The 26,257-nt window shown below is 35.1% G+C and overlaps 1 protein-coding gene across 3 annotated transcripts in view; it reads left to right on the forward strand.

The window, feature by feature from the left end:
- Window positions 1-22,925, forward strand: part of LOC148945986 (ribonuclease H2 subunit A) — a 49,076-nt gene extending 26,151 nt beyond the window's left edge. Inside the window, exons 4-7 of one of the 3 annotated variants that reach the window (XM_089098512.1) lie at window positions 2,021-2,147; window positions 8,198-8,384; window positions 13,934-14,057; window positions 21,440-22,925. In XM_089098512.1, coding sequence (XP_088954638.1) covers window positions 2,021-2,147; window positions 8,198-8,384; window positions 13,934-14,057; window positions 21,440-21,587 — 586 coding nt within the window. In that variant the 3' untranslated portion in view covers window positions 21,588-22,925. The remainder of the gene's footprint in view (window positions 1-2,020; window positions 2,148-8,197; window positions 8,385-13,933; window positions 14,058-21,439) is intronic. The other 2 variants (XM_089098514.1, XM_089098513.1) reach the window with 2 other exon arrangements.
- The last annotated feature ends 3,332 nt before the right edge of the window (window positions 22,926-26,257 follow it).

Below are 26,257 nucleotides of genomic sequence, written 5' to 3' on the forward strand. Positions count from 1 at the left end.
AGCTTCTTTTCAAACCTCAGTCGCGTTCTCTGGAAAAATTGCTGCCCACTCCCCTCCCCTCCCCCGCTCAATCTATAAAAAAATTTAATCGAGTACCCTTGATTATGCTTGAAATAACAGTTAGGATATCAGTAACAATTGAGTCAAAAAGCTCATGCTGAGATTTGAATTATGAATTACCCTAGTCAATAGATAGTAGAATTGTTTTTGGAACGAGAGAAGAATGTCAAACATCACACTAAGAATAATTTTGGTGCAATATAAAGAAATAGGATTGATGACGTTCAATTATCACAACGACCTAGTAAAACATATCATCTACCCATACATCCATCTATCATTCATCTACCGATTCTGTGTAGTCAGAATAGAGACGGAACAAAAGGCTATGAGGTCGGAAAAAAAGAAAAGATTTGGCGGACTAGTATAAGCAGACGGCCGCCCTATGAGACTCCTAAGAAAGTGTTCCTGCTTTGAATCTCATATTTTCTTCAGCTATAATTATCCAATTAAGTTTCAATTTCAGACAGCACTCTTGGAAATAGACTATAACCCCCCTCCCCCCCCCCTATACTTCTTGGGCTGTAGGCTCCGGCTCAGAAAAACCATCCTATTTAACCCCAGACAAAAATTACGTAAGACCTTCTGAAACATACTGTCATATTCATCATTCCGGCCGATCTAAAATAAGGGATGTATTAAAAAATGAACAAAAAAGGTTTCGCGTAAAGATGACTTACATAGGCTATTTTTCTGGATGGCCAATGGCATTGGCCACTAATGGCCGACCAATAACTTGCTAATGACTTAGACATGCCTTAATAAGTAGATTGTGAGTTAATACATTCAAAAAAGCTACTTATCAACCTGTAACAATCGAATTAACTGTTGAGCAGTGAGCCAATTCTTCATTTTTCTTCCCTTCCCAGCCAGTTGCCATAATTTTAACCTATCATATTTGGTAACTTTGGGAGATTCGCCTTGGTGTATCTCTGTTTAAATCTTTGTATTCCATTTCTTGTTCTAATTGTCAAACTTGACCACTCTAAATAAATGTTAAGAGAAAATTTGGTTCAGGTTTATTTCACATATTCTAAATTAAGCGATTCTTGGAATGACGTAGGAAACCTCGGTGGCCAGCTTCAAAAAAAAAAAAAAAAAAAATTAAAGAAGCTTGAATTCTAAAAAATTTGGTAGACAAGTTTTCGGGTGCTGACTTCAAAATTCCGAAGTTTTATCAAGGCAATTTTTTGCTCCTATTTATTTTTTAAGTTGAGAAATTTTTTTTTCTGGTTCTGGATTCTTGTGCGGACGTAGAAGATTGTTCTGGATTCTTGTGCGGATTCTTCTGTCTGCTAATTCTTATGCGGGCGTAGCTTTTGTGTAACTTTGGAGCTGCTAAATAGAAAGAATTCGTGTTAGAACATGCTTTTAAAATAGTGGTTTCCTGGGCAAGTTTTCTCAAATATGAGTTATTTGATTGGACGGCCCAGAATTAATAAAGCGTACATATTTTGAACTATTGTCAAAACGAAGTTAAATCACTGCATAGAATACAAAACAAACCGTAATAGAAATGGTACGGTATGCCTTTGATAATGCCTTTATAGCTATCGAAGCTTTACATGTTCAAGGGAAAGGTGAAGCTAAACAAAAAATCTTATTCAAGGATATCTTATTTAATTAGCGTTATCTTATTTAAGGTTAGATCGAGATAAGTTTTTATTTTTGAAGGATTGAATAAATAATAATTTAGAAAAATGGTAACTAATCAAATAAGAATCTACAAAATTTAGCATTTATATGTATCTTGTGACTTTATTGTGGTTTATGGTGCGTAAAGTTGTAACGGCCAGTCTTTGTGCTTGAAGCATTGTAACACTGTTTGCCCCAGTTAGGCCGGTCTGGTGCACAATTGCACATTTTAGGAAAAAAACGTGAGATACGCCCTTTCGTTCTCTACAGTTAAAATGAAAAAGAAGACGAAGGTGAAAGCATGGAATATATTTATTGTTTCTAGGTCCAAAATATCATTGAACGAGATATCTCATGATGCAGCTATAAACTTGATATCTGAGTGCATAAGCAATGGGGCAAATATCAAAGAAGTCTATGTTGATACCGTTGGACCTCCTGAGAAATATCAGGTTATTATTTAATGATCACTATTATTGATTCAATAATAATTAATTAATTTAACAAGCAATTCAAAAAAAAAAAAAAAAAAAAAAAAAAAAAAAAAAAAAAAAAACAGACACCAGTTTGGAAACAATGCAGAATGGAAATAGAAAAAAATAGAGAAACTGTCAGGTTAGGGACCGGGATCAGAAAATGTTGGAACAAAACAATGGAGATACCTACTCTGAATATAATCTTTTAAATCTTTGCCTAAGTCTTAGTTAATGGCTTTGAAACAAAATATTCGAAAAATTCTGTATTGCAAGATAAAATGTTGTATTTGGCGAAAAAGATAGATTGATACAGTCAAGTATATAGGATACAGATTACGGTGAATACCTCTTCCATTATTTCCCCTTTCCCTTCTCCTGTTTCAAGACACTTGTGGTTCTCTATAAAAAAAAGTCATATGCTCCATTTAATTCGATTATTTTTTACTTTTTTTTTAGCCAAAATAAATTCCTACGTACACGGATGGATTGACGTAAAAAGTCCCCTTGTATCCCTGGCCATGGAGCCTTTCGAGGGGAATAAGGGTATTGTATTTCCATTTTGTATTTATTGGTGAGTAAAAACTCTGAAGTCTGAAACTCCGAACTCTGAAAAGAGAAAGAAATGGTACATCTTTTTTATTGTAAGTTTCAAAAATCTTTTCTTAAATTTCTATGAAATGCAAAATTCTGCATTTTAAAAATAAAATTCAGATCTTTATTAAATTCAGATCCACAAGAAAATGTCTAATGGGCCTGGCAAGTAGGATCTGGAGAGAGGGCAATCGCCACCCAAAGATAAAAAGAGATGTTGCAAAATATCTGAAAATAAACAGACATTTTTCTTCAAAGAAATTTTGGAATAAAAGAGTTTTATCGGGACTTTTGCCCCCACCCCCTCCTCTTGGAAGGATTATTGCTCTCTTTCGGCTTTCAAGTAAAGTCCTGGTTTAGCCCATGGATTTTGATGTATCTTTCACGCAGTTTCAGTTCCACGCAATTTCTTTTAGTGTATTACAGGTATTACTTGGTAAAGTGTATTACTTGGTAAAAAAAAAGTGTATTACTTGGTAAAAAAAAAAAAAAAAAAAAAAAAAAAAAAACTGTCTTGAGCAAAATCAGCATTAATAAGTGTAAATCATTGTCCCAAATCCAAGCTATAGCACCTTAAGTCTTTGTCACTATACAGACAAAAATTGGGCAGCAGAAGGAGAAAAATTGCAAAATCGAATATATTCAAGATTTTTGCAAAACAGATTATTTTAGAGACTAAATATATTACCAGTTAATGACATTCGTACAATTTCCCAGTTGCAGAACTGGGAAATTGTACGAATCATAAAAGATATGTCTCATAAAACTCAAACGTTCAGATGTAAACATAGAGTATTAGTATAAAAGTTAATTTGCCGTGTAAAAGTTAACTGTAGTAAGAATTGACTTAGTAACGCTTTTGCTCAAACAAAAATTTAAGGAATATATCAAGGGGTCTTGCTGCTGTAATTTTTTCACAAATAGCTACTCTATGATTATATCGCCTAGTTGGTTCAGTCAAACATGAATTTTTCTTGAATCTCTGCAAAGAGCCAAAGTAGTACTAATTTTTCCCGAAGTATTATCTATTCTGTTTAGATAGTATGTATTCCTTATTTTTGAATATTTTTTCTCTGTATTTTGAGTATATATTTGCTCTTATTTCTTACACGAAAATATGAGATTGCGCTAATTTTTTTAACGTTGTTTTGGTGATGTTTTTCTTCCTGTAAAATTCATCTGTAGTTATAAGGGTCATATTTATGGAAAAATATTTATTGAATCGCACGGTTCAGAAGGAATCATTTTTAACTAATATATTTATGATACGCTAATAATAGGTACTTCCCACATAAATCACTTTAGAAGAATTTTTTGTTTGTTTTTTAGTTTAAACATTGTTAGCGACAGCAATTAAATACACCAAATGAGTCCCCAGAGCTCCGCCAAATAGAATTTAGCGGTGGCGGACGCAATTATGCTCGGTATCGGCGCGCCGCTGAAAATTGATCGGCGGCGCGCCGTCAATTGATCGGTGTTTGTTCCATTTTTAGAATGTTTTAGCTTGTTTTCAAAAGTTTCGAAAATTAAATTGGTAAATCATTTATTTTCGCAATTCCTTCTAAGCAAGAGTTCTTGGGATCCACAATTCCTTTTCACCTTCATTACCATGACCGAACCTAGGACAAAATAAGAACGAGATATCAATCTTTACATCCCCCAAACATTCTTTTAATCCAAATGATCGACAGTGAGACCTTAAACTGCCGGGAAATTAATTGATCTGACAAAATAGAGTATTTAAGTTTTAGAATCTAATGTAAACTCTAAAACTTAGATTAAAATAAATTTATTTTGCACTATATCTGGTGAAAGAAATCTCAAGGAAATCTGATGTGTATATCTTACTTCATGTCTGAATTTCCTTGTCTTCGAACCTACATTCCACTTTTTTGACTACCCTATATCTATTTTACATTTCCCTGCTGCCCCCTCCCTTCATTCCCAAAACAAACTGTTTGTTTCCCAAAACAAACAAACAAGAAAAACAAGCTTTCTTTTTTCAAAGAAAGCTTTGAGACATGCTTGTTGAAAAGTTCAGTAATTATGCGTTTGGGGATGTCACCCCCCCCCCGGAGGCCTCAGGGCAACGGCCGTAAGTTAGGCAATTTGTTCATTGGTTACATATAGTATATGTCATTGAGAAAAGGTATGCATGTTTGGCTTCTACTTTCCCAGAATACGAAGGGCATTAAGGTAAGTTTGTCAGGTAATGTTGAGGGGAGTGTTGAACTAAATCAAAGTATGCTGTGTGTATATGGGTTGTCGAAAGGGCGTAACTCAGGAATGACTGAATATATTAATTTTGAACTTTCAGGAAGTGATAAGGGAGATAATCAATAGATCAAAAAGGCAATACTTTCAAACTACTACTAGTACTACTACCAATACTAACACTAAAAGTACTGCTTCTATAGTGAGTTCTACCATGACTGAGAAAATTGAAATAAACATCTGAGGAAACGTTGAAAGGAAAGTTGAACTAAGTCAAAACATACTATGTGCATACAGATTGCTGATGCGGGCGTTTCAACAATATTTTTGGAACGGCTTACCGTATCAAGAGGAAACTTCAAGGGCATCATGAGTGGGATGTTCAATTGATCAAAAGGCATAATGTACTTGCTACTGCTGCTATTAATACTGCTGCTACTACTGTTACTTCTACTAATAATAATACATTAATGGTATTACTGCTGCTCTCATTAATACAACTACTATGGTATTACTACAAATAAGGCTAAGAGTTTGGAGGTGAAAATGTGATGAGTCTTTAAAGGGGATTTTGAACTAAATCAAAACACACTATGTGCATGCCGATTGTCAAAAGGGAAGATCAATTGCCAAAAAGGTAGTATATGGATGTCAGTACTATAACTGATACTTTTACTGATGCTACTACTGCTATTAAACTAATTCAATTGCAACAACTTGTAAGGCTTAGAGTATAAAGGTGAAAAGGGCGTCAAAAGGTGGTCAAAAGCGTACACCAGCAGTATTTTGAAACTTCGGGGGCATCATGAAAGGGATGTTTAACTGACCAAAAGGCAAGAATTGGCACTATTAGTACTGCTGCTACTACTGTTACTACTACTACTAGTACAACACTAACACTGCAACTACTTCTACTATCACTGCAACTACTGTGATACTAGTACTATTAAGGCTAAGTCTATGAAGGTAAAATTTGAGAGAATATTGATGGCAAATTCAAACTAATTAAAGATACTATGTGCATTTAGATTGTCAAAGTAGCTCATCATAAGAACTGATTTGTGTATTTAGTTGGAACTCTCAGAGAATACTTAAAGGGGAATATCTACTACCACTGCTACATTTACTAGTTCTAGTACTACTATTGGTATCGCACAAACTATCCTAATTCTATTGCAATTACTTGTAAGGCTAAGAGCATTAAGATGAAAATTTCAAGAAGTATGTGGATATACAGTTTATCAAAAGGAAATATCGACAATGTCATAGATATGGCTAATTGTATTAAGTTGAGTACTAATACTACTGCTGTGACTACTATTACAACTATATCTAAGGGTTTGACGGTGAATCTCCTAGTTACGGTAATTCCAAATATAATTTAGATCAATTTTAACCTGACTTTGGCAGAAAATTAGGAGATAGCTATTTGACTGGCAACACCGGATAAGCCATATAAATATTGTCTTAGTTTCATGCGCTCGATTGCCAAATGGTGCCACGTTTTTCTATAACCCTTAAATTAAACAGTCACACAAAATGAAGGGACGGTTATCCACTTTTGCACTATTACACTCAAGTATTGGGAAAGTTGTGAAAGTCAGATCTCCTTTCTTTGGGGAATGGGTTTTGGAAACTCTCAAAGGTGTAGTTTTAGGGCGAAGTCCCGTGAGGGTTTCTTCGTGTCAGTGCGGAGAGAGGATTTAACTTCTCGTACCTCTTCAGCTGAAGGAGTATATTTTGACTATGCATGTGGATTAGGCTGTAAAATGGAATCTTACTCCCTAATTATCGTGAAGTATTTTTATAGTGAAGTAAAAAAATTGTATTTACATTATACTATTAGGCTGTTTTTATGTAAATCAGTTTATGGGTTCCGGCACTGTATGATATTCGTCAGGGTTCCGGCCAAAATTAATTAAAAATCAGTTTAAGGGTTCCAGTATTGTATGATATTCGTCAGGAATGATATTTTTCCAGCGAATCCTGTTCTAAAAATATAAGCGCAACAACCTGTGGCTGAGGAGAAGGCTGAAATCTCAGGTACTGCTAGTTGATCAGCTTTCCTAATCAGTTGTGTGAATGTGACTTTTGGGTATTCTCAAAAGAGCAGCAACTCTAAATTTCCTCACGATTCGTTATCATACATGAAAGAAAAGGAGGCTGCTTGATCAGATGATGTCAGGACAGAGAGAATGTAGAATAGGACAAAAATGATGATGTTGAGTTTTAATATTTTAAAAACTATTAAGAGGGTAGTTTTTTTCAGAGGATTCTTTTTCAGTTTCGAAGCTTTGTAAATGCAAAAGTTAAACTTTGCCGTAAAAGCTAAGGTTGGATCAAAATGAATATGACAGTGAAAATGATGGTATTGTGTAAAAGGGAACAAATTGTGTAAAAGTAGAGAACAAGATTAGAACTTAAATAGTCAGTAATAAATATATACAATAAAGGGGTTGATACTTCCCAACATCTCACTCTCTACGTTACAGTGACTATTGTCTCTCATTGCTTCACGATCGAATCCTCTTATTTAGGAGTAATATAATAAAAGTTGTTGAAATAGAGTGCGTCTTAGCCCGTCAAGTGATTTTAGCTATAGTATGGGCCGGTGGGTTGAATGCTATTGACCTTTGAAGTTTCCTGAAGATTTTACATTTATTTGTTTAGCCAAAAGAGGAATACATTTATAAAGATGGTATTCGAGGAATAACAGGGCTAGTCGAAACTCATTCTAATTAAAATTATTATATTGTACTTAAGAGGACAGAAATAAGCTAAAGATGGTCTAAAGTTCATAGTAGACGAGTAAACTCAAAATATTTTGAGGGGTGCTCGATGAAGAGATGGATCTGAAGCTAATAAATCCATTTATGGAAACTGTAAATAAAATAAATTGTATTTATTAGCATTTGAAAACTAAATAATATTTAGAAACTAAAATAATAATTATCAGAAACTACTAAATCCAAAGTTTCCTGTCGTTTCTGTTAAAATTGAAGCCGTGGGCTTGTCAAGAAATCGCGTGTTTCACTGGAAACTCAAACCCTAAAACAAATAAACAGAAGAAGTATCTTGCATGGTTTGTTTTGCAGCATTTTTTACTTTTTCTTATATTACATTTTATGTAACCAATAAAATTCCTATCGGTTCTGATTTCTGTTTATCTTTTTAAACTTGGAGTGTAATGCCCATCTTCATTAAAGAATTTCCTTTATTAGGCAAAACTTATGGCCATTTTCCCTGATATCAAAATTAATGTGTCGAAGAAAGCTGACGCCCTATTTCCTGTTGTTAGTGCTGCATCAATTTGTGCTAAAGTTGCTAGAGACGGTGTTTTAAAACAATGGATATTCAAGGAATCTCATATTGAAGACGGCATTCAGTGGGGATCTGGATATCCTGCAGGTTTGTGCAACAGATCAATTATGAAAAATATCTTTTATATCCATTAAATGAATAAAAAGAGAAATCTTAAAGGTTTTCTATTAACTCTGGGAGATAATCTTCCTTCTTCCTTAAAAATAAATCTTCCTTCGTGTCCAAAGTATCACATACTTTTCATTCTTTTCTATATCTTATCCTGTAACTCTATCATGGTTCAACATATTCTCAAAATTTTCAGCCCATCTCTCTTTAACTCTTTTCTTGTCACTAATTGTGGCTCCGTTCCTATCTTTAACTGGGACAAGTCCAGATTGACTAGAAGACTGAATAGAAGGAACTAATGCATTTGAAATAGGTTTCATAGGAATAGAAAATTCCTGCCACCACCGAAAGTGCAGTTTGCTACCCAACAGAACTGGAAAATTTCAGAGCAAGCTTAAATTAAATTCTATTCAAATTTTGAATATTTGGAGTTTGTGCCGCTATTTTGGCCTCAGGAGGCTTCGTACTGCAGTACGCGTAATTTGTCACAGCTTCCGTCTAAAAAATAACCTAAAACCTAAATTTTATCTTTTGTGGCTATGAATAATAAACACAACTATATACGCAAAATATGTTTTAGGAATATATATATATATATATATATATATATATACTATTATGTACTATTCTTTATGCTGTATATATACTATTTGAGGCATTCATTTACAGATTAGTTTTGTGTAATGCATATTCCTGTGTAAATGGCCTTAAGTAAGGTTTTGAGCATTTTCGTTTCTATGATAAATAACTATTTCTAGTATCGTTTTTGAATCAGTTGCATTTCAAACGCGACCTGTAAGATTTTTGGTATCTCCGTCACTTTTTTTTGCGATCCATAGTGTAAAATGGAAGCAAAAAGTACACTGACGTTTACTAACGTAGACTTGCAGTCTTGTATTTGTATCTATGTTGGCTGGCTGAATTGGGAAAATTGTCCAAGCACTAGCTCCTCCCCAATTTTTTTTTTTATAAATCATGTAAAGTTGCATGGAAATTCAACTATTTGAGAGGAATAGTTGATTCTGTTTTGAAGTATTTAAACTAGACCCCGGCACTGCGGCGATGAGGGAAGACTAGCGGCGGCGGGGCCAAAACAGCGCGCCGCGCCGCCGGTAAGATGTCGGCGGCGCGCCGCCGGGGCGATCAGTGTTGACCACAAACATTGTTTTCATCAGTCTTTCTCAAATCGCAGCTTAAATTTACAACAGATTCGAGCCTATTCATGAGTTCCAAAAGTCACAAGTCGCTGGCTGGATACTGGTCTTCTTCGTTATTCATCAAGAGAAGTAGAAATCTGGTAGAAACGATTTGGCTGTGGCGTTTCAGAACCCTTTCATAATACGAGTAGTTGAAGTATCTATTAGCTATGTATTCTTAACATAAATAATTATCAAAGTTAGTAGTTTTTTTTATCGAGCATTACTTCATACAAAACTTCAAATACCGTATCACAAAATTCATCAGTTATTTGGGTAATAACTTTGAACTTAGAAGCTTAATTTTTTCATTATGGCCTTTGTCTATATCTGTTTTGTCACCTTTAAAACAGCTGAAATGGGTGACTATTATATTGATTGTTTTTTTTTTGCTCTTTTGGATTCTTAAAAAGCCTTCTTGTATTAAAAACTGGTTTTTAATAACAATTTAAAAAAATACATTTAAAATTTTTTTTTTTTGGCTTCTTTATATAATATATGTCATGTACGCTAAGGCCGAACTGCTGCTTTTTTATTGCGTTTGGCTGCTCTTTTGGATATTATTCATTTTTTCTTTTGGGGATTCATTCCAAATTATAAACTCATAAATACCTTATATCAGTCAAATTATAAACTGCATATAAAAGGAGTAAATTTATCAAATTGAAAAATGCATGATGAAGACTTCACATGAGAACACTTTAATTACAATGAAACAAAAAAACACTTAATGGTTTATTCGGTATGAAGAAAAATGTAATGCCAGCTATTTTCTTAGGTAAAAAATGAAAAGCTCATCCGTTTTAAACGTAATTAAATAAAATAATGAGCAGAATTAAGTGCTTTTTTGAATATATTAGTATTTGCATGTCAGACCGCTACTTTTAATATAAGCAAAATGTTTGGATACTTAGCATCAATTAATGAGCGTAAGCTTTGATTTCCAAATACTCACAAAAATTACAAAAGTTTAAAACGTCACTAACAGCAAGTCACCTGTGGTCAAAATCCTCAAAGACTCCTCTTTGATCCCCACCCAGACTCAAAGCTTCTGCTATGGTCATTTCCATGGAAATCTCCAAAGGGTTTCTTTTTAAAATAGCTTTCAAGCGTAGTTAGGGCTATTTAGCCTTTTTTGCTTTTCTTCAAAGCTTCGAAAAAAGTGTTATAATATTCCAAATGTTACATTTGTTGTATTTGTGCATATTTTTGGTAATCATTTGTGGGGTGATCGAATTTTTTAAACCACTGTAGATACTTCAGAACGTTGCAACATCTAGTACCCTGAGGTCATAAGACTGTCAAAGACTCTTCCTTGAACCTCCCAAATTGAAAGCTTTTATTATGACCTGGCCTTTTAATGTAACTTGGGCACTGGACCAAGGGCGCCATTGTCACTCGAGCGCAACGTTAAGTGGGATGTCGATATCGCTCTCGTCACACCAATTCCTTTTAGTGTGGATCTGCCTGGTACTTATGAATGAATGTTTTCAAAGTAAACCCAATTCATCAATAAGAAAAAAAAAACGGATTGGACACATATGTCCCTTTCCCTTTGAATGAAAAAAGCACGTAGGAGGTGTATCAAGTATAACTAACGGAAATCCTGTTAATTTTTGTCAACTTTTCAACTTTTTGGCATCCCTGCTTTCAATTAAAAAAAAATCAAAGTACTATCACTTAAATATAATAACTCCCTATGCACCCGCTCTGGATACCATCTTGACAGGATACCGTCTCTGCTTTAAATAAAAAAAAATTAACTTTTTGGCACCCCTTCTTTCAAAAAAAAAATCGAGGTATTATCATTTAAATATGATAGCTCACTACCCCCCCCCCTCTGTATACCATCTTGATAGGATGCTGTATCTGCTTTAAATTAAAAAAAAAATAACTTTTTGGGATCCCTGCTTTCAATAAAAAAAAAATCGAGATATTATCATTTAAATGTAATACCTTCCTACCCCCCCCCTCTGGATACCACCTTTATAGGATACCGTGTCAGCTTTCATTTTAAAAATAAGTTAATTAATAATTAACTAGGTCACTGTATGGTTCATACAAACACGCAAAATAACGTTAAACAGCTTAGTGTTCCTTGAAAAAAATTGAGGGTATGAGTAAAGGGGTACAAAGACAACAACAAAAATGTCGAAATGATTCAGATATACCTCAAATTATTGGAAAACTGAGTCATGGATTCGCCTTGGTGTTCAATAAGATCCAAACAATCTAATTAAAAGGGAGCACACACAAAAGCCAAATTAGGCCAGTAGCCTATGAGAAATTGCAAAATACCCAAGACAATGAACAAGTCCTAATGGGGGGGCCCTGGGTCTATCAAAATATTGCAATGGTTTCCCGGGGAATTTGATATCATTTTCTTATGTCTCTGCTTTAAATGAAAAAAATAATTATCTTTTTGACATCCCTGCTTTCAATAAAATAAAATGAGGTAATATCATTTTAAAATGAAAGCCCCCTATCCCCCTATAGGCAATAATTTACAACTTATATATGAATCATATTTTTCCGGTTCAATCTTTAATTCCCCAACCTTGTACATAGCTTAGTCACTAGCTAAATTTTGTCTCAATAAAAGGTTTTTTTTTTGGGGGGGGAGGTAAAAGCATTTAAGAAAGAAGATTGTATTTTATATACGGCGTTCAACAGTTGAGTATTAAACAGTCAGGAAATCTTATCTAAAAACAGCAACAAAGAAAAAAATCTGCAAACTTACAATTTATCTGTAGAAACAATCTGTCAGCTTTCATTTTCAAAATCCAACCGAAGGCTGAAACTGTATAATAGTGAATGTGTTCTATAATTCTATTCAACTTGAAAATAAAATTCTTGGCTACGAACGATGTAAGAAATAGCGATTGGGAAACTCCATTCGAAATGATTTAAACTCATTTCATAAAGACGATACTTTTTTTTTGGTCAACATATGAAGAACTGTTTATATTGCAATATTTGCAATTGCATATTGCATCTGTCTGGTTTTTATGCAAAGTAACAAAAGAGACGAAAATTAATGAACAAGAGAGTAGTGAAGAATCATGGTATGCAAAGTACATTTGGCAGGGAAAGTCACTGGTGATAAATCGCTAGGAGTGGCACCGTGATTGTGTGATTTTCGGGGATTCGGGGAACCAAATTTTTCTCGGGGTGACGCATAGATTTTCGGGGAAATACCCGAAAATTCGGGGACAGTGCAACCACTGCTTGATTTCTAATCAGGAAAATCGAAATACTAAACCGCACGAGAAGGAAAAGCTCCGACTTAGCGGTTGACGCAATAAAGAATTGCCGCAAAAATAATTTAAAGTCGACCGAACGACACTGCCGGTGGCAGCGTGACTGCGGCGCGCCGGCGGCGTTACGACACTTCGGCGGCGTTTGACCGGGCCTCTCGTCGGCGGCGTTCGGTCGATCCACCGGCGCGGCGCCGGGGTCTAATTTAAACCTCTCTATCTCTTGGAAATTTTCTCTTGAATTCATAGAGGGGGGGGTGATGGCCTTCCCAGGAAAACACGAATACTTAAAAAATCTATAAATAAGGAAATGATAAATATTTCTAAGTAAAGTTATAATAATAAGAAAGCTCCTTGTAGCAATTAGTCCTCCCGGGGAAATTTCCTAGCAGAGCTTATGTTTGAGCCTGCTTAAATTTCGCCCTTTTAAATCTATATTAACTTTTTGTTTATATAGTTATGTGTAGATATAACCTTGTTGAGATGATATATATTATCATCTCAATTTATAGTAATCGTAAAGTAATATAGATGCTTTCTAATTTTTTTTTTTGGGGGGGGGGGAATAATATTTTGATGAGCAAACCCTAGTTCTTCAAATTCTGCGAGAGGGGTAATGTATAGAACTTAATTAAGATGCATCTTTGATCATTCTGGGTGGGGGATAGATTAAATTCCCCCATGAAGTTCAGTTCTACTCAGCATCCCGTATTTGCAGCAATTAGTTCCTATAAAGGTTTATTGTTACTATTTATTTAGTTTTTATAGTCTCTACAAAGCGTTATCTACAAAGAAAGTCTCTACAAAGAAGGCGTTTAGGCTGTATGGAACTGCTTTCTTATTTTCCTACCGTGCAATTGGTCCAAAGAATGCTGAATAGTGCAATAGGTAAATCAAGTAAGATGTATTTGGTCTTTTTAATTGTCCATTTTGGATTTCTTCAATTTCTTCAACGAGTTTAAATCTCTTCAACGAGTTTTTGACCACAATAAAACGTGGCTTCAAAATGTTAAACAGGGATCATATCTTGTTGATTTTTAAACCCCTTTTAAGAAAAATAATTTATTCATTGCAGATCCTGTCACAAAGAAGTTTTTAATTGATGTTTTAGATCCTGTCTTTGGCTTTCCTCAAATAGTTAGGTTCAGTTGGCAGACTGCCCAAACTATCATTAAAGACAAATGTGTTGCTATTCAATGGTAAGTGTTTTGGATCTTAGTTTTCTTTAGCGAAAGGTATCATTGTAGGTATCGTGAAGTTAGCCGGATATTGTTCCAGAACATATTACACGTGATGTTCTAGTCACTACATGAATCCGATCGGGTTTTGATCCCATGATGGCCTCTCCTGTTGCCTCTGCTCAAGGAATACTATGCCTGAGTCAGCTCAAAAGTTTAGTACCTTCAGGAAAACTTAAAAAAATTAGTCCTGTTTAATATTTTTTTACATTAGTTGATTAATTAATTTTGTACTCTTCTGTGGTGTGTAAGTCTCTGGGACAAGTTGATTTGTGCATTGGCATTGTTTATTCTCGATTGCGCGTGAAGCTACGCTCTGACTTGGTTTTTGGCAGGTAATCAATGATAAGGGGGTGTTAGTTCTTTTATTGTTGACATTTTTTCCCTTTCTTTTCACGAAAAAGCTTAGTACACTGTTAATCTGTGTTGTATTCCATACCATAGAGCTCTGCGATGGGAATATAAGGATTTATTTTCCTTCCAGAATTTAAATTTACTGTTAGGTTAATGTTAGAATAAATATATCTATATATACTTCTCTAAAACGCATAATTTCGTCTGAAATCGCATAATAACGCATAACCTTCTGAAATAAATTTAAAATGGAGCTTTTAAACTTTTTATTTGTCGTGTCTTCCAAAACATTATAAATTGTTAAACTGTTTTGATAGCCTAAAATTAAAACAACTAAAAGAGATGTGTTTTTTCACCTGTCATTAAAGTAAATGATTTATACTAAGTTAGACAAAACAGAATGCATTATAATTGTGGAATTTAAATCAAGTAATGAGAAAAAGTACTTGTAAAAAAGTTAGCGTACACCAAATACAACAATCACAACATCGAAAAACCCGAACACCGTTCTTTTTCGTGAAACTGGTAATTATTAGCAGCCAAGCAAATCGAAAGCCCTTTTTGAGTCTTTCCATCCACTTGTAAAGTTAATGCTTCTCAGCATTCATGGTGCAAAAATACCTTATGTTATTTTTAAGACTGTTTGACAACCTTTCTACTGGTTGAACTCTGATGATCCCAGCTGAACTGCGGAACTTGTCAAAAGTTTAAAGGTTGACAGGAGTCACAAAGGCTACGTAATCTTGTAAAGAATCTTGCTTTCTGAGATTTATCTCATTAATGGTATGAGTGATTTCTCATTCAAAAGGGGGAGGGGTGTAGACCATAGCTGTCCTTTGGCAAAACCAATAATTTATTAAAAAATTTGATTTTGAGTTAATGAGACCCCCTCTCTTTTTCTAATTTTGACACGGTAGCGGGAGTTTTTCTTATCCGATTTCATAGCCAGAGTTTTTTTTTTATCTGCTATGCCTTCTTTTAACGAGATCAAAACCAGATATCTGTCTACAGCGTTGAAAACTAACTCACTGAGGCTGTGTCACTAGAAAACCGAGTGGCTAAGCGAGAAGAAAAGGGACTTTAAACCTATTAATAAAACTCTGTATCTTCATATATTTATCCCTTTCCAAAAATGAAAAATAATCATGCTTTTACGATTTTCGTGTGAAATTTGAAAAATATAGATGCTAAGTTTTGGCAAAATACAGCTGACCTATCTGGAGCGGAAAGAGTTCGTATTCTCTCGTCGACGTGACACTGAGGCTGCATGGTTGAAATTCAACGTAACGCAGACTTACCAAATATTCGCCCCAGGAAGATCTATTGTCGTACTTGACCGCGGACCGTTTGGCTTAGTTGCAGAAAGAGCGATTGGAGCCAGCCATAAACACTTTCATAGTCATTGTCAAGATTACAGTGGATTTAAATTTGGAGCTCGTAAATAAGAGTTTCTCAGGTACAGGCACAATCCTAGAACATTGGAAATTCAGAGTCAGCAATCGAAAAGTAAAGAGACTTTTGAGATTTAACACGGCTCTGATGGAATAAAAATTTCTGATAGCAACCTACCAAAAAATCTATGCTCATGGATAGTTGTAGTTACGAGGGCTATTCAGAAACTAGGGAACGTTTTGTTATAAAACAAAAACTAGGTACAGGAAAAATATTTTATTATATACATCTGAAAGAGTTACTAAAATGCTACATTTCTACATAGTCACCAAACAAATTAAGGCACTTATCATAGCGATGGACAAGCTTCGAAATTCCTTCGTCACAGAAATCCGCCGCCTGCGATCTCAGCCACTCAGTGACGCACGCCCGGAGCTCGTCGTCGTCATCAAAGCGCTGTGTCGCTAGCCAGCTCTTCATCTTCGGGAACAAGTGAAAATCACTCGGTGCTAGGTCGGGACTGATGTGGTAAAATCTCCCATTTGAATGAGTCCCACGAATCGCTCATCAACTTTGGCGACAAAATCGTCTGTCACAATGCTCGGGCGTCTACTCTATTCATTATGCACGTTGGTTCGGCCCTTTTAAAACTGGATACACCATTTTCGCACTGAACTTTCACTCATTACGTCGTTGCCATATACTTCGCACAGTTGCCGATGAATTTCTATCGGTTTTTCGCTAACAAAAACCGTACTACGGACCGCACTTCAAACCAGCGGGATTTGAAATTGCAGTGCACATTTTAAATTGGAATATTGGGGAAACGGGCAGTGCGGAGATATTCTAGTTCTCACGGCTGGATGTCGACTGAAGCTACTAGCCATGGTTGCCACCCTGACTTGGAAGAATTTACTAAATCGGAGAGGAAAAATTTACTAGATCGCATCTGTTTTTACTAAATGCAAAAAAAAAATGTTTGCGCGTGCGGCTACGCCGCACGCGCACCATCAAGCATCGATTTTTACTATAGGAGGACAATCAATACGATTTTCACAGTCTTTTTCCTTTTTTTTCTTCTTTTTTTTTTCTCTTTTCCTCTTTTCTTTCGTTTTCATAGTATGATTTAAAATTCCGGAAACCTACAAGTTCAAAAATCCTTTTTTTTTTACATTTGTACTTACTTTTAATTTCTCTCAGCAGGCTCCTTTTTCCTCAATAAAGATTTTCAAACTGAGGAGATTCACCTAATCACCTTGGGTGGTTGGTTTTGTTTTGATGCTAAGAGATTCCCAATCATCACAAATCCAAGTGTCATTATAGCTTCATTTTTAGTTGGTAAGGTTTGATACACAGAAAGCTGATTTTGTCGACCTTTAGACGCCGGAAGTGAAGTGTCTGTTTATGAAAATAGGTGACTGCTTGTCTGTCTCTGAGACAGACAAGCAAAATTGTAAATTGTAAAACAGACAAGCAATTGTCATAAGTTTACGATAATTTTGTTCCCTGATTTCATGGAAAATAAAAAAAAAGTTTTGTTTACTATAAATCATGACTTTTTACTAGTTTTTACTAGATTTCGGGAAATTTACTAGATTTTTTTTTTTACTAGATCTAGTAAAATCCTACTGACGGTGGCAACCCTACTACTAGCACGAGCATACCAAAACATGCGTGATCGCCGCGTGTCTAGCTGCGTCAGACAGGAACGTTCCCTAGTTTCTGAATAGCCCTCGTATAATGATATTTATAAACTCTGTCATCACACATATAGTTTCTTCAGTGAAATAATGTAATTAGGTATGAGACAATGACACGTAAAATCTTCTTTCAAAACTTAGGAACTGTGGGCGGCATTGCTACTAGCCCTAGAACAAAATCGAAAGATAGATCGTCTAAAATCAAGTATTCTACCCCTTACGTCTGGATCTAAACTGCTTATAGGGGCCAGAAATTTCAGGGAAAGTCCAATAAGGCAGCAAACAAAATATGTCGAGACAAATCAGTAGAAACAACTACAGGAACAAATGATGTAGGGAAATGAAAATCGCCAAAATTTGGGATAATTTGCCAGGGATCACATCCCTCTCTCTGGGTTACTTTTGAAATAAAAAGTCTTTGGGGGGACTATCCTTTTCAATTTTCAATCGAATGAGCCCTTTTTAAAGTTTTACGACAACGCATTCTATAAAATCTCATATGCCCCCAGGGAATAACTTACAACCCTTGCCCTGAGGGCTGTAGGGGGTTGTCATCCTTAAAGACATAATTTCCAGAACTTTCAACGACGTTGAAAAAAATGGCTATCTCAAAATTTTGATTGTATGTGTTTGGGAAATTGGTGAGCGTGAGAGGGGGGGTTAGTTGCCCTCCAATTACTTTCGACTATTAAAAAGGGCCCTTTGAATTTCCAATCGAATGAGTCTTTTTTGAAGTTTCTACGACAATACTTTCTGTAAGAAATCTTATATGTCCCCAGGGCATAACTTACAACCCTTCCCTTGAGGGCTGTGGGGGAGTGTCCTCCTCAAAATATCATTATTATCTTGAAATCAACTACTGTGAACAAAATGGCTATCTCAAAATTTTGATCGGATGTGTTTGGGGAAATGGTGGGCGTGAAAAGGGTGTTAGTTGCCTTCCAATCAGTTTCGACTATTAAAAAGGGCACTAGCCACTCCAATTTCCAAACGAATGAGCCCTTTTCAAAGTTTCTGCGACAACTCCTTTGATACGAAGTGCCCTGGTCTAAAACAAACCAAAAAAAAATAAATAAATAAATAATACATTGTGCCAACATCGTTCTTTGCTTAGGCAGCGCTATTGCGCTGCCTATGATTCTGCCCTATTCCAGTGAAAGAAAAGTTTAGTGAAAACATCGAACATGTGAATACCAAAACAATCCTCGTGTGAATGAGGAGAATGTTTCAATATGAGCAAGAGTTCGATTCAGCTGGCAGAAGAGCTTTAGCGAAGGTTTTATTCTTGTATGGTGTACCAGAAAAATACATCAAAGTGATTAGTGCTATGTGCGAGAATAACATTGCTGCAGTTAAGGTAGGAAATGAGGTTAGTTGCTGGTTTCATATTAAATCAGGAGTTAAGCAGGGTTGTGTTCTATCATCACTTCTATGAATCGTTTTGATGGACTTTGTCTTAAAGAGCACAGGAAAGGCAATGGGAGAATACAGAATCAAATGGGGAAGAAAAACTTTCCTGGACTTCGATTATGCTGATGATTTAAGTATCCTAGATGAAAGTGTAAGCAAAATGAATGAACTTTTGAGGTTTTGCAAGTTCAGGGTGCTAGAATAGATTTGAAAATTGATGTTAAGAAGACTATGTTGCTAAAACTAGGAATAAGTGAAGATGAAAAGGTGACGAGAGGTAACGAAAAAATCGATCAAGCGGACAGCTTCACTTACCTCGGTAGTATTATTAGTAAAGACGATGGGTGCAGTAAAGACGTTAAAAGTAGAATAGTCAAGGCTCAGGGTGTTTTTCATAATTGAAAAGTTTGGAAGAATAGGAAGATAAGTCTTCGAACTAAGATTAGAATATCGGAAGCTACAGTGATGACAGTGGTCAAATATGGTTATGAAGAATGGGTGCTCCAAAAAATGGAGGAAGATTTGCTAGATATTTTCCAGAGAAATTGCCTACGGATCGATGGCTAGGGTACGTTCTGCGGATGAAGGATGACAGATTGCCAAAGATTGTCCTTTTCGGCCAACTCTAGGGCTAGGGCTGAACGGAAAGTAGGTCGGTCGCGGTTGGGGTGAGAGGATGTCGTAAAGAAAGATTTAAGGGTAATGGAACTTCCTGGAAGGGTGTAAAGAGGGAGGTGTTAAGTATATTAGGATGGAGGAGGAGCGTGCGTAGCTTTGTTGGCCTCCGGCGGCTTGGTGTTACGGTGAGTTGTTAGTAGTAGTACTAGTAGAAGTAGTAGTATTAATGTGTCCTTTTACAGCTTGACTACAAAGTGGCTAAAGCCTTGCTTTCATTTGGCGTTAAACAGATAAACAAGAAAGAAAGCCAACCATTGAAACTGCCAGAAAACTGCTTTTTCGACACAGAAAAGTAAAATACTTTCGCTGTGAAGTTGGGGAAGTGAAGAACCAAAGATAGATTGTGTTAGCGTATTGGTCGGAAAACATGACTATTTTCACACTTGCACTGTCAAGTATTCCGCTTTGAATGCTATAAAATCTGAAAAAATAGGCTTTTACTTTAGATAGACGAGCTAAGCATTGTTGAATTCTTTCAGTTTTCGTCGTCGATGTGTGATTTTGTCTGGTACAAAAATATAATGAATAATTTTCCAATGACAGTCAAGTTTCCCTTATCACACAGATTTTGCCAAATTTAACGTTAGGCTTATAAAATGAAGAAAAGAAGAAATGTCTTATTTTCAATAAAGACTAAACTCGAGGCGTATAAAAAAAGAAATAAAGGACTGTTATCACCTGACAAGAATTAGAAGCTAAATTTCTGGAAACAAACTTTTTGCGAACAAAGAAAAAGAGTTGTTATTTTTTTTACGACAGGTGCTTTAATAGTTGGCCAAATTCTATCAAGGAATAAAAGAATTCATTCCTTGAATTGACAAAATTTGTCAATAAATGCCAATTTTACTATATTAACACATTTTTAATGTGAATATTAAACATGATAAGTTTTTTGATCTCCTTGTATAAATGTAAAGTTTAAAAAATGAAAATTCTTACTAAATTTTACGTGAAGTTTTACGTTGCAGAATCTATGTAAAATTAGGCCGAAAGCATCAAATAATTCATAATTACTCAACTTGTAGAGTATTAGAACTCAATTAGAAAACTGTGTATTTTCGTTAAAGAAAATATTTAAAAAGAATATTTAATGTATTAATTATAATTATATAGAATACATCAAATATATTCTGTATGTTGAAGAAAGTGTGCTGTTACATAAAATTCGGATGACCGAATGTCATGAGCAGAATTTTTTTGTAACTGTGTTCGGTATTGTTTCTTTTTTAGCATTTACAGCTATTGCTGAACTTACTAAACTAGTTTACCTTTTTTTTGTTGCTTATCCTTTAGTGTAATTAATATTGCAGAAGATGAGGTTTTCACTGACTGGAAAAATTGTCGTGCTATGATGAAAAAAAAACTTCAGGAATGGATCCACAAGCCAAGTTAGGAAACAAGATGTGCTGTTAAATTCTATCCTCCACTTCTTCTCTAGGTTTAAGCCTTGAAATATTGTCTGAAGACAGTTCTGTACCTGTCTTAACTCTGCAAAACAAATGTCTTGGATTTAAGCCAACTTATTATAATTTTTTTCTTGTATGGACCTCATAGGATCTTTTAAGGCTTATAGGTTTCAAAAGTGGGGGGGGGGGGGAGCCAGAGTCTGTTCCTGAAAGTTTCGTTCATCTAGTGGAAAGATTTTCCTAGTCTGTGAGAGGTCAGTGTTCTAAAGTGGAAATAAGTGAGATAGGAGCTCTAAACACATTTGCAGTCTCTAATTTGGGTGTTTGACCCATTCATGAAAGTTTCATTCACGTCGCACAGCAATTCCAAGATTTTCTGTAAACTCTTATTCTTTTTCTTCAGGGAGAAAGAAGAAGAAACTTTAGAGTCAACGCCGTCTGTGAAGAATTTTTTCCTCAAAAGACCAGCACCAGGAACTTCAAATGGAGCACCGAAAAAACGACACCGTTTCTTTACGGAACGTAGCCTGGAATTTCTTACATGTCTTTGATGCTGTCAATTATAAGTTTTCGATAAATTTATTTTCTACCCTTTTTATATTTGTTATTTTTACTTAAAGTCAGTGTAAAATTTCGATAGTGAAACTCACTATATCTAGGGTAGATATCCACCCCTCTATGTCTTTTCCCCTGGAGTTAAATAAATGTTAGTGTCTAAATGGCCTAAGCCAACATGCATATCTGGTTATATAATCCTACAGAAGACCAAAGATTTTCAACGGTATTTGCAGGAAAACTTAACCTAAAAATTTGAATACGAAAAAAACCTGCAAAAATTACCACTTGCAGCTGAATGGGCTCTAGAAAAAGCTTAGGAACTTCTGTATGAAATTATGGCTGGTGGTCTGCAAATCGGGGGGTAGTAATGCAAAGGGCTGTGCAATTGTAACAGTTTCAGCACATTTCCCTCCGACCTGTAGGTGGGGTACTTACTTTTCTTATCCAGCTCTTTAATATTTTTTAACGGGATTCTCTTTTTAGATACAACGAAAGCGTGGCTTTTTACAGATATGCCAGTTTTTGCTCTAGGTTTAGCAATTAGGAAGGAACATGGAGTGCTCTGGATATGCAGGCATAGGTATATAGAAACAGACTACTGGGTATGGAATGTTTGTAGCTTTTTCTTTAAATCAGAAATTGAGTACAATTTTGCCGACAAATCCATTTTAGAATTTTTTCCGTTGCAAATTATAGCATTTGCTTTAATATTTAGCGATTTTTTTCGATAGCTGGGATTCGGACCTTCACCGTTCATTGTCGTATAAATGCTGATGTCTCGCGCCATTTGCCTCTCTTCTTTTTGCTACTTGAAGTGACTACTTGACTGCTACTTGACTTTGCTCAGACATACTTTTTCAACCCTAAAGTTTCACAACGTTTCAGAAAGTCTGCGCAAAATTGAAAATTTTAAAACTGCGGTCTTTTAATGTAGGCCTGCGAAAGTATCGCTCGAAGTGAGATTCGCGCGACACGTGCTAAAACTTTTGTTTCATACCTTTGTTTGGCACAAATGAAAATTTTACCATTGATGAGAGGCGTAGAAGCATTTTTTTGTGAATCAAAATCAGTCTCCTATTTCTAAGAGGTAAGCTATGTCCCTAGAAATTTTTTCGATGTATTTTTCAATGTACTAGACTAGAGAACTCTTAGGATACAATAAATGACGAAATGAAGGCGTTTTGAAGAAGTTAATGAAGGTTATCGTTCAATAAAATTATGGCCAACTTTCGTTGTTCCTTCATTGTGCAACAAAATTTTGCTATTAGATAATAATGAATTGGCATTTCTTATCGGATCTACTGTGGTGACTTCATATCTGTTTAGATAATTTTTATTACCTATGTTATATTTTTATTACATAGTTGTATTTTTCTGTTTTTTTTTTTATTATTAATATTTGTTTTACAAGCGAAATGTGTGTTTTTAACTTAAAAAAGCTTAATTATTTAATATGCGACTATATTCTGCAATGTAAGTTTTTATTTCAAATTAAAAAAATTATATTTACTCTAATGTTCATAGGTTTTATATTATTATTTTCTTCCTTTTTTTTGCCAAAAACACCAAAAATCCTCCCCCAAAACAGGAAAATGTCATCATGACAAAACGACTGGTGACGAAAAATTGCAACTAGCTCTTGGAATTAGGAGAAATTACACAAGAAAAAGTACTATTTTTAGATTTAACACAATTGCTGTTAAGCTATACTATCATGTTCGAGGTCATGGAGGGGAATCTTCGGTCCGACCTACACCACCAATATCCATTATTTTGATTCCAGTGGAAAAAGGTCTAAAAGCCGAAATGATGGTCGGGTCCAGGACAAACATTTCAGAAGTCACTTTTTTTACTTTGGGCCCAGAATATTAACACGCTTTCGAAACAAGTATAAGACACAACCTTACATTTTGGACATGACTTAAGTACATTCCGTGGAGAATGGAAGATAGATGAAGCTAAGAGAGGAAAGGAAATAATATATGAAAAATAAAATAAAGAAAGGGGTGAGAAACCGAGGATTTTGTCAGCCAATGGCAAACCGTGAAGATGAAGAACAAGCAAATATTTCGACAAGGACCTTCGCCAAGTCGTCCTCAGTGCGAAACAAAAAAGAAAAACAACAAAAATCTAACCTTTAGGAGTTTACTTGACAAGATGCGAACGGACACTGAATGAAAGACCAACCCGAAATCAATGAAAAAAGGATTTACCAAAGAGATTGAGCAAGAATGTTTTGCTTTGCAATACTTTCTGCTCGTCTCCAATTTCGTTTTCCATTAGGTATGCAAATATGTTCTCTTAAATTTGACTGGGTGCTAATATTAATTGAGTCTTTTAAAATTAAATTGTCATAAATTGGGCTTAATGAAATGTCTCCAGTGACTATTAATAGCCAAATTTCTGTTTATATATTTTTTTTTATCTCAATTACCTCTTTAAAAGATTTGCGGTAGGCCATTTACAGTAGATATTAAAGTTGTCTCCTCAAAAAGGACCAAATGTGTAGGATTTTCAAATATATGCAGGGCCAAGGCGGAATCAAGTTGTCATTTTTATTTTCCAATCTCAGGGACTTATCTATTGAAATTTTGTGTTCATGCAAATGTTCACCAAGTTGTTGATGGGTCCTACCAATGTAAAATTTCCCATATGAACACGGACTCTGTAGCCAATACTACCCAGTACATGGTCAGTTTTTTCTTTTCCTGAGTTGAAAAAATGTTCAGGTTTTGTTCACTTTTGAAAGAAACGGAGAGGTTGTGTTTATTTAAAAATTTTCTAAGTTTATCGCTAAGTTTTGAAATGTATGGTAAAGTGGTGAAAGTTTTTTTTCTAAATTGCTGGAACAGCTGAATCAAGGGGAACGGGTTCCTTATTTGCTTGTTTTGTCGTTTTTAATCGTCTATCTGTGATATTTTCAATAAGGTTTATTGGGTAACCATTGCAGAATAGAATATCTTTGATATAGTTTAATTCACAATTTAGATGATTAAGTGAACAGATTCTTAAAACTCTGTCGACTAAAGAGATTATTACCCCTGTTTTAACAGAAGGGGGGGGGGGATTTGACGAGAAATGCAGATACTGATCATTATGGGTCGGCTTTCTGTATATAGAAAATTCAAGGCTAGGAGTATTTTTATAATCCAAACATCCAAGAAAGGCAGCTTTCCTGAATCTTCCAGTTCGATTGTGAACAAGAGATTCGAATCAAAAGAGTTTAAATGTGCCAAAAAATCCCTAAGAGAGTCCTGTCCATGTTCCCAAACAGAAAGGATATCATCAACAAAACGAAATCAGAGAGAGTGTTTTAAGTGGAAGCTATTCAAAGCAGATTGTTGTATGAATTCCATGTAAAAGTTTGTCAAATAAGGGGACAAAACAGTGCCCATGAATAGACTCGCGATTTGTAGGAAAACTCTTTATTTTAACTTAAAATATAAAAAAAACCTTTAGTGGGAATAAACTAGTGCTATTATTGTCGTAGTTTTTTAAGTTTTATAATCCGATAGAGCAGAATTGCCCTTCAATTTCTGTCGTAAGGCTGTTCCCGCCTATGGAAGTCGTATGAAGTATGCATGAAGCATATATAGAAACTAGACAAGATGCTTTCTTCCATTGTACTTTGAAATTTTAACTTGTCGACAAGATCTATGGATTTTTTATGTAAGATTTCTGTGTGCTTAAAAGAGGCTTAAAAATGGTGGCCAAGAACTTTCCTACGCCTGTATCTGGAGAACTATAACATGCTACAATAGGACGTAACGGAATGTCTTTCTTATGGATTTTAGGCCATAAAAACTTTAAAAACCATAAAACTTTGGAGCTGAACATCCTTTGGGGTAGAATTTTTTGTACAAGGGGTAATTAGTCTACTGTCTTTTAAAATTCATATTTCTTTTCTCAACTGCTGCGTGTATTTGTCTGTGGGATCACTTTTTATTTCTGTGTAAATATTTTCATCCATTAAAACGGTATTTGCTTTCATTTCATAATCTGCAGAATTAATAATTACTACTGTGTTTCCTTTGTCTGCTTTTGTAATTACTGTGTTTTTATCCTTTTTTAAGTTTCGGAGGATTTTAATTTCTCCTTTTGACTGAGTTGAAAGCGACAAAGATGGCCAATAATCAAGAATACTCTTTACAGTTTCACCTCTGAGTAGGTCTGGATTTTCAACCTCCCCATGAGAGCTAAAAATAGCAGACTCCACGCCCGTAATATTTTTTTGATTTTATTTTTCATTTATTATTTCCTTTCCTCTCTTAGCTTCATATGTCATGTATAGCCAGTGTGGTCTTAGAATGTATTTAGTGGAAGATAGGGAACGTAACCGATCCCCCGCCCCCGCGCCAAATAGATGTTTTCATGCTGATAAAGAATGAGGAAAGTTAAGTCTTTTCCTAATTCTTAACTTCATTTTTGACAAGACATCCCAGTATTTACAAATTAGCTCCTTGAAAATGTGTGTTTCTGTTATTATTGGAAATTTTGCACCTGAGAAATTTGTATAAATATAAAAGAAAACTTCAAAAAAGAATGTACTCCGCCTCCACCCCCAAAGAAAGGGTTGTGGGTCTTAAAAGCTAAAAAATAAGGCTTGAAGATAGCTTAAAAGCTATCTATACTTTTTCTATTTAAAAAAGGGGTAAGCTGCAAC

Source organism: Artemia sp. Qi Xiang Cuo, chromosome 12, assembly GCF_049724085.1.
Source record: "Artemia sp. Qi Xiang Cuo chromosome 12, ASM4972408v1, whole genome shotgun sequence".
Taxonomy (NCBI): Eukaryota; Metazoa; Arthropoda; class Branchiopoda; order Anostraca; family Artemiidae; genus Artemia; species Artemia sp. Qi Xiang Cuo.